Here is a 9288-nt window from a genome sequence, read left to right as displayed (position 1 = left end):
TTTTTTTTTTTTTTTTTAACAGAGCAAAGCTATCCTGGAAATTGTTGAAAAACTAAACTTGCAAGTTTCGGCCACCAGCCCTTTTGAGTAGAGAAAATATTCTTTATCAAATTACAGCACCCACATCTGAAGGGCTTTTTTCCTGCTACAAAAGTTTTTATTTGCTGCAGGAGTTAAAATAGAACCCGGCTTATCTGCTTAAGAAGAAAATACTTTATGGGTAATCTTAAGGATAAAACTCAAGAGTCATTGTAGTTTGATTGTTGTGTTTTATACTTAAATCTAATGTTTTGATTTTAAGATTTAGATTTGAGCTTGATTTGTTCACAAATACATCTTAGCAAATAACCAGTTATCAGTGATTATTTCTAAGCTCAGCCAATTACTCTACATCAATAGGGTGGAACAAATAGTAGTGATTCTGCTTCTTCTTGTCAAAAAGAGAGTCTGGTCCCCTAGAATAAACTGAATGATATCACAGAGAAGAGAAATGTCTGGGCTTTCCTCCTGAAAGTGGAAGACAATGGATGCATCTCCTGGGGTTTGGACTTTCCTTTGTCATGTTGTTTCTGATTTACTAATAGTACATGAAAGATTGATTTTAAAAAATTCATACTAAACAAGCATGAATTTCTACATCACAGACATACCTGCTTTTACATCCAAAAATTGAAAGGCATCTTCTACTGTGAGGAAATATCATGCAGTAAATATTATCTACCAGCAGGAGATCCGATCAGTCAGAATTGTTTTGATTTGTTCAGGGGACACAACCTTCACTGTCAAGATGTGGAAACTAAATAATAGAGACACCATTTTTTATTACAAATCTGTTTATTAAGAGAGTGAAACTGTGATATTTTAACTCAAGATTTACTAAACACTAGCCCCATGCCAGTTGAAAAAAATGTATAATAACGGAATCTTTTAATGATTTACTTTGATAACTTAACATGGTATGTGATTTGTAACTTACAGTAGTTTATGGATTGGTGTCATGTTGGGGATTTAGTTTGTCTTTGCTCCTTAGGCGAGGTATAGGCCTTGGTTTAGCCTCTGGCTGACTCACATCTGGGTTAGAAGTCTGAAACAAACGGGTTATTATCACTGAAACGCATGTCTAAGTTACTATTTCTCCACATTTTAAACATTTTAAGGAATGAAGTTCCATCAGATTAAAAAGCTTTTTAGTTTTTTTTCTTTTTACCAGTAACGGATCCGGGTCTTCATAGATAGCTTCAGATCTTACACCTGAGATGCTCGTAGACTCTTGGGTCTTGTTTTTTCTTGGGGGTTTTAGTGGCTTCAAAGAATAAATAATGAGAAACGTTAAAGACAGTAAAGAACAAAAACAAAGTTTAAGGTTGTCTCAACAATGTTTACCATTTTTACCTTACCCTAAACTCATAACTTGAAAAGTACTTTAGCTGAAAATTTTTTTCTCTTTTTGCAGCTGACTATCTGGAGACCAATTTATCTCTAGAATCAACACTAGAGATTTACTGAAAAAGAAAATAATTACTTGGTGTTTTGCCTTGGTGAAGCATGTTACACAGCCTTATTTTAACTATTAAAACTTTCTTAAAATTTTGTTTTCATTTTTAAAATTTGTTATAAGTTTGTGTTAAAACTAATAATAAGCTCAAGTAAATATAATAAACCTACAGTAAATTTTTCATAATCTCGGTTTGCCCCTTAAAGACAAACTTTAATCACAACTTGTTAGGTTGAATCAAAATGAGAAAGAACTATTTGACATAAAACTTGAACAGCTGACCAGTATTTGAGTTAAAGTGCTAAATACAGAAACCTATACATGGAGCCAGACAAACCAAGCATGCATTTCAACACCTTTTGTTGCATTTATGGTGTTTCTTTCAAAAGAGACTGGCTTTGCAGAAGCAGGTCTCACCTGTGAGCGAGGGACGTCAGTGGAGTTGCTGCGATAGATTCGAGGTGGGAGTGCAGGTGGGACTGCAGGTCCAGTGGTTTCGTCTGGAGTCTGAAGGGATTTAGGACACTGTTATTGTCTAAAAGTCTACTGAGTCTGTTGATATCTCAGATGAGCATCTTGTAAAATGTTCATAGTTTGTGACAGTAAACTCAGCAATCTTTGGAATTCTTTGTCCAAAACATGTCAACAAAACTTTTTGTTTCATCATTCATTAAGTCTTTGGTCTTCTGGTGGCACAAGATCATATCTGTGTTTGCACAGAGTGAGAATTGCCTCTTTTAACCGCTTTCTATAATAGGCAAGGTATATATACGTGTTCAGAACCACTCCTAGAAATAGGTTTGCGGGAAAATAAATGTATTTATTCATTTATTTTCCAATATATATTTATGTACAACAATAAATATGTTAAATTCAAAATTATGTTAAAATGTCAACGATGTAAATAACAGTTAAATAAAGGTTTATAAAGAGTTTCTGTGCATCTCAGGTTCTCAGGTTGCATGTGGCATGTTTTTTGTAGTCTCCGTGCTAACGATGCCTCCAAACAAATGGAACCATAAAAGGTATGGATTTCATTCACCCACAGTTTTTATCAAAAGGAATACTGGAACGTTTCTGTTTTTTTCAAATTGTAGGTTTTACATGACTTTTTTTTGCATTGCATAGAATATATTACTGTAACTCTACATGCAAGTGGAAACCTAGACGCAACCATTAGTATTTTTAGCTACTTTTAGCCTTTTATATAATTACCTTATAAACTGCAGTGACCCTACGGTTTAGGTTAGGAACCACTGTTCTCCAGCAATTTCTAACATTGTTTAGGTGGAAATTTTCCATTATTCAAAAGCTTTTACTCATCTTCAAAAGTTTTTCTGTTATAATAATCGCATTTAGGCACTTTGCAGGATTATAATTTGTTCTGGTGCGTCTGCCTATTTCTTGCATTTCTGCAAGTCTTCAGCAGCTGATTTCAAACGTTTTGGCATCTTCAACAAAAGCATACAGCAGTCACACTTTCTAGTTCTTGCTGTGTTCACGTAACAACTAGTGACATATTTACTTAAATACTTACGTTCTTCGGCCAATCAGAGTCCCTTATTGGTTATTTTTCCATCCAATGACATAGCTGCATGACGGAAATAGTCGAGAGAGTCCGGACATTTCCGAAGGACCCTTTAGCTTGGTGCGTCAGTTTAAAAAGTGGGCTGTGACCGGTGACCCGTTTGTTTCTGAAGTGGGAAGTGGGCTTATTCTCTCGTAAGGAGCACAGACATGAGAAGAGTCAGGATGCTTTGTGTTGTCTTGGCGCTGCTCGCTACTCAATGCGCCGCCGTCGTAAGGTAAATAATGTTTCTCACTTAGTTAGCCAGCAACTTATTAGGTTGAGGAATGCGCGTGCGACTTTTAAGTTGGAGTGCAAAATTGGACGCGCGCGTGTTCAATTCCGCTACAGCCAGTGGTATTAATGAATTAGTTTATTCAAAAAAATGCAAAAGGTAGCAACCTGTATTTTAAAGTTTGCTTACGAGGAGGAGCGATGGACACGGAAGCGTGTTTTTAGCCCCGTGATGCTCATGCGTCGCCGCGTCTTAATCCAATAAACATGTCTTTCCAGAGTTCCGCTGTATAAAACCAGAAGTCTCCGCCGCCTCATGAGCGACAATGGGAGGACTGTGGAGGAACTTCGGGCTCTGGCCAAGAGTGTCGGCTCTCCGGACAGCTCTCCGTCCCCCAAGCTGCCTGTGGAGAGGCTGACCAACTTCATGGATGTACGTGCATCTGCAGAGCGTCTCGGTTCAGATTTAAAGTTAAACATCATGCTTCATCACATTTTTTTTACAACGCTAATATTGACTCAGGATATCATTTGGCTACTGTTTTACATGAATACCTTCTGTGCTTGCCCCATTTTCTGTAAAAAACAAAACGACAACAAAAATAGATCGCTCTTTGGCTAGAAATGCATTTATCCAAGCAAATATTTGACTGTAAAACTCCTAATACCAACTTTAGGATGAGTTTACTCTTTGAGATTACTTTACACAAAATCAAACTGGACTTGCAATGAAACAGGAAGTTTGCATAATCATCCAAGTATTTATTGTGACCTAATATTCCTAACTTTAGTGGTGCTCTTTAGAGTTTCAGGCTGTCCAGGTCACAGCTACATGCTTTTAAAAAAAGTATTCATACCTCCTGAACTTTGTCACAATTTTCCTCATGTTAAAACTACAAACTCCAATGTGTTTTTATTGAGCTTTATTGTGATAGAACAGGGGTGTCCCAACGTGATTTCTCAACAGCCAGCTTCTGCATGTTCTAGCCGTTTCCCAGGCAGTGGCGGTTCTTTCTTAATTATGCCCCCTGGCACTACAGGTAAAAGGAAGTCAGAATGTCACAGGATGTCTTTCACTGATGGCAAACTCACCTGGATCCCCTCCCCGTTTCTAATGGTGCCCTGGGTAACTACCCTGGATCCAATGCAGCTGCTTCAAATTCTCAACATATGATCAGGTTCTGCAGGAGCCTGGCAGTGAATCATTCATTTGGATCAGGAAAGGAGAAATATCTGCTCTTAGGCCTTCAAAGAACAGCTAGATTCATACCCAAATATTTACCTTTTGACTTCTAAAGATCGTTTTGGATTTATTTATTTAAAATGCACAGTGCATCATTGATAAGCATGGGTAAAATCAGCTAGTTTACATGCGGAGGTTGATTTGAATATTCGAAAGAAGATGTAAAATAGATGATGCAACACACTCGTCGGACTGACATTAAGACCAATAACATCTGATTCAGCCAAATCACACAACAGGACAAAGCATAAGAACAGAAGGTAAAATCTCAGATAATGAAATTGTTCTGTTTTGTGGATATCGGAGTGAAGGGGGAACCGAATTAAAAATGCACGCAGATTTTTAGTTTTTGCAAGATTTTAATTTAAGTTGGAACAAAATGAGTTTTGTGATCTATAATATGACAAGATGTGAAAAAGCCTTTTTTTAAAAATTGTATTTACTTGTTTATTGTTTTAGGCCCAGTACTATGGCGTCATCAGCATCGGCACCCCTCCGCAGGACTTCTCCGTCCTGTTTGACACCGGCTCCTCCAACCTCTGGGTCCCGTCCATCCACTGCGCTTTCTTCGATCTGGCCTGCTGTGAGTTCGCCTTCCAACTGCGACCTTTTAATTAAGTCTCTTTACACAGAGAGTTCAAATTCAAAACGGTTTGAAACTGAAGCCTTTTGCAACATAAGCAGTTTCTGGTTTTAGTGGTAGCAATGGCTTTTTTGTAACTTTCATAATAATAAGCCATCTTTTTTATTTGTTTGTTTGTTTCTTTGTTTTTCCGCCCAGGGGTTCATCGTCGTTACAACTCCCAAAAGTCGAGCACGTACGTGAAGAACGGAACGGAGTTTGCCATCCGGTACGGCAGAGGCAGCTTGTCTGGCTTCATCAGTGAGGACACCGTCTCGGTGAGTTTAGAAAACCAATCACTCGGCCTTTAAAGCTGCATTCAATGATCACCCTGTATCAGTTTGAATTTGATCCCGTCGCTTGCAGGTTGCTGGTTTGTCCGTGCCCGGTCAGCAGTTTGGCGAAGCGGTGAAGCAGCCTGGCATCACCTTCGCCGTTGCGCGGTTCGACGGCGTCTTGGGCATGGCGTACCCCTCCATATCGGTGGCTAAAGTCACCCCGGTGTTCGACACAGCCATGGCGGCCAAGCTGCTGCCACAGAACATTTTCTCCGTCTACATCAGCAGGTGGGTTTAAGAAAAAATGCGTTTTACAAATGATGGGTTTTGGGATTTGCTTTCACTGCGACGAGGAAGAAACCGCTGCGAGGTTTTGGTTTAAGTTTGTTGGGTAATCTGTTGCAAAACCGTTTGCGTTGAGAAATTCTGTTGAAACGGGTTTGAACTCTCAGGGATCCGAAAGCAGCAGTGGGAGGAGAGCTGATGCTGGGTGGGACCGACCCGCAGTACTACACCGGAGCCCTACACTACGTCAACGTGACTAGAAAGGCCTACTGGCAGATCGACATGAACAGGTGAGGCTCCGCTGCTGTGAGGAACTGTAATAAATTAAAGGAAGTTTCAACACGTTGTTGCTCTAATCTGTTTGACTGCATAAAAGTGACATTTATTGGTGTTTTTTAACACTAATTCATACGAATAGTTTTTAATCTGCGATTCTTCTAACCTCCCAGAGTTGACGTGGGCAACCAGCTGACGCTCTGCAAAGGCGGTTGCCAGGCAATTGTCGACACGGGAACGTCTCTGCTCGTGGGTCCTGCTGCAGAGGTCAGAGCGCTGAACAAAGCTATCGGCGCTCTGCCTCTGCTGATGGGAGAGGTAAAAGTCGCACATCTTAAAAGTGTTACGTCTTTTGTTGTCAACTTCAGCGTGCACGTTTTCCCTCTCTAGTACATGATTGACTGTAAGAAGATCCCAACGCTTCCTGTCGTCTCATTCAACATCGGCGGGAAGATGTTCAACTTAACCGGGGAGGATTATGTCATGAAGGTATTTATGTAGAGGAGGTATTTTATTCACTTGTTCCTGAAGGGATTCCACAGGAGTGACTTCATGTCGTTTTTCCTCCCAGTAGTGATCTTGCAAATAAGAAAAGTACATCAGTCTGACTGGATGATTTTACTTTGAATAAGATTCTTTAGAGCACAGATTTTTGATGCCTTTATTTTGTTAGTGAAAACACTAAAAGTAGTATTTTCAAACATTCAACATCAGGAAAAACAATAAACGAGCCACTCAAATTTGGACCGATTATTACACTAAAGGAGCGAATACCAAAATACAAAATGTGTTTTTGAGTACTTTTCAAAAATCACATTTCAAAGGGGCATCAGATCGACAAAAACCCTTATTCATTGCAAAATAAACAAATATAATAACAATTCCAACCATTAAGGGTAAATTACCTCAATGAGCTGTAATTGCATTCTGTGTAGAAAGGAACTAGATTAATGTATTTAAAAATACAGAGAATCACAATAATTACACTTCATTTTAAAGTGGACTGATTATTAGAAATGTGATTCTATTCGTTCTGCCAGGAGGAGCTTCACTCGGCATGTTTGTTGCACTCAAAGCTTGAACAATCTATTATTCATTCAAACTCTGTTTTCTCAAAAGAGTCAGTTCTAAAAAATATATAAAAACTCACTGGCTGGAATTGGTTTGTATTCAGGGTCTACCGATTTATCTGATAAAAAAAAAAAACTATTTTGAGAGAACAAACTCGCATTAAAAAAAAATTAATTCTAAGAGCATCATTTACTATTCAAAGGAATCTAAAATGGTTTCCTATCTCACAAAGTGAACATAACCTGTGAAAAAGCTCATATAAGCTGTGTGTGAAGTCAGATACAGTTAAGTATCTCAACATTATTAGCTTTTTTTCTTTTGCTCTTTCTTTTGATTTATTGTTTGTATTTCCTTTTAATTCCTGTAAAGCACTTCGTATTGCCTTGTTGCTGAAAATGTGCTGTATAAATAAAATTACCTTTACCTTTAATTATTCCAACCTCATGGGCACCATTGTACAATAATCTTTTTTTTTTTTTTTTCTCCTTCCCCTTTGTTGCAGGAGTCTCAGATGGGCGTGTCCATCTGTCTGTCTGGGTTCATGGGCATGGACATCCCGCCGCCGGCCGGGCCGCTTTGGATCCTGGGAGACGTGTTCATTGGGAAGTTCTACACCGTGTTTGACAGGAACGAGGACCGAGTCGGGTTTGCACCCGCCAAATAGGAGTCTCCTATTTTATTTTAATTTGATCTGTCTCCTATTCCAACACGGAGACGGATAACATTTCTTTTCAATTTCTAATGAAGACTTTCAAGAAAAAATAATCAGCTGATCAGCACAAATTAAAAAGCACAGCAAGAAGTGCTACAATTCACCATTTTCCAAAGATTCAGCTTTAATAGCTAGAAAATTGAGCATGTTGATGTGCATTGATACGTCTACTTGTTGCACTTATGTGTGAAGCTGCGTTATAATATTCAAATTTAACTTTACGTTGTCCTGGTATGTTTTCAAACCTCGGACTTCATTTTCTCTGCTTAAAACCTCGTTAAATTAAAATCCAATTCAATGTGAGTTTTTCAAAGCTGAATAAAAAACATTGAATTCTTTGTATTGCTTTCATTACACTGACCTCAAATCATGTCCTTACAAAAACGCAGAGACCGTCTCCGATCATTTCAACATTTATTGACGTATACAAAGTGCTCCAATGTTTAAAAACAACTCATGGGTTTTGGGGTTACATGCATCACAGCGTGCGGCTGCCCTCCGCTCAGAAGAAGCGGCCGGTTTTGGGTTTTATTTTCGGACGTGGCACGTCCGAAAATAAAACACGCCTCACTTTAGCACAGTAGTATCGTAGAGCATGAATTAATATGCAGAGGAAGACTCATCATATGCACAGAAAACTCTACACTCTGACCAAAGCACTTATTAATGATGCACAGATATGTACCGTTCTATGTTGACCTGAATCGGTGAAAATAAATATTCGGCTCTTTTTTTTTTTTGGTTAACAAATGTTTAATAAATACAAAAATATTCACTTGTTTTCTTTTGTCATGATTAAATAAATCGATCAATGTACACGATATGAACAGGATTACATGTGTGCAGATGAGGTGATGTTTCAACTTTATCCTAAGGCTAAGAGTGAAAACAAAACGACTAGATGTGACTAACTCTCTACTTGAGTCTGGCAGCTGTTCCTACTTATCTTTAATTTGGAATAAACTTTTATATTCTGGGAGCTAATCACTGATTTCTGAGCAAATGAACACAATCTTTGGCTAAACAAAAGGAAAGCTGCCTTGCAAAAGTATTAATTCTCCATTTAATGTTTTCCTGTGAGTAAAGCTAAACTAATACTGCGCTGCATGTCAACCCCATCTCTCAGCGGTGGCAGCAGCATGCTGCGGGGACAGAGAAGAGAACCATTTAGAAGCTGCACTGACCTGAGATCAGGTTGAAGGTTCACCTTCCAGCTGCCAGAGCGACAGGGGAATGCTTTTGTTCAAAGAGTATCCATGAGCATCAATGGTCTAGTCAAAGTTCAGACCAAAATAAGCTCATCTGTGGAAAATCTGGATGTTACACAGATGCTCTCCATCCATCCCGACTGAGCTTAAGATACTTTGCAAAGAAAATTGACACAAATCTCCAAAGCTGACAGCTGCATTAACATTTTCTTACTGTGGCAGAAAACAAATATGTGACTTTTCTCTAATTTGTGCATCAAGGTTCCAATGCGGTCTCTAGAAGTATGGCATTAAGCA

General features: G+C 38.7%; 1 protein-coding gene and 1 long non-coding RNA gene across 2 annotated transcripts; one reads left to right on the top strand and one right to left on the bottom strand.

Annotated features, from left to right (window-relative positions):
* Positions 1-639: 639 nt before the first annotated feature.
* LOC103468495 (uncharacterized) lies at positions 640-3119 on the bottom strand. Its single transcript, XR_534227.2, has 4 exons — positions 3033-3119; positions 1913-2002; positions 1208-1303; positions 640-1084 (listed from the first exon to the last, which is right to left on the bottom strand). It is a non-coding gene; the product is annotated as an uncharacterized LOC103468495 (long non-coding RNA).
* Positions 3120-3140: 21 nt separating this feature from the next.
* napsa (napsin A aspartic peptidase) lies at positions 3141-8121 on the top strand. Its single transcript, XM_008415612.2, has 9 exons — positions 3141-3300; positions 3576-3729; positions 4999-5122; positions 5321-5439; positions 5528-5727; positions 5892-6014; positions 6174-6318; positions 6391-6489; positions 7574-8121. The coding sequence occupies exons 1-9, from the start codon at positions 3233-3235 to the stop codon at positions 7733-7735; spliced, it is 1194 nt and encodes a 397-aa protein (XP_008413834.1). The 5' UTR covers positions 3141-3232; the 3' UTR covers positions 7736-8121.
* Positions 8122-9288: the final 1167 nt, after the last annotated feature.

This window comes from Poecilia reticulata, linkage group LG8 (assembly GCF_000633615.1).
Source record: "Poecilia reticulata strain Guanapo linkage group LG8, Guppy_female_1.0+MT, whole genome shotgun sequence".
NCBI lineage: Eukaryota > Metazoa > Chordata > Actinopteri > Cyprinodontiformes > Poeciliidae > Poecilia > Poecilia reticulata.
This window is presented reverse-complemented; position numbering and strand designations above follow the sequence as displayed.

What these genes read in the sequence shown, in the direction of transcription:
- napsa (XM_008415612.2), top strand. Translation starts at nt 3,233, where the DNA reads ATGAGAAGAGTCAGGATGCTTTGTGTTGTCTTGGCGCTGCTCGCTACT. An exon ending in GGCTGACCAACTTCATGGAT is followed by an intron (nt 3,730 to 4,998) that starts GTACGTGCATCT and finishes TTATTGTTTTAG; the next exon opens with GCCCAGTACTATGGCGTCAT. An exon ending in TGCCTCTGCTGATGGGAGAG is followed by an intron (nt 6,319 to 6,390) that starts GTAAAAGTCGCA and finishes TTCCCTCTCTAG; the next exon opens with TACATGATTGACTGTAAGAA.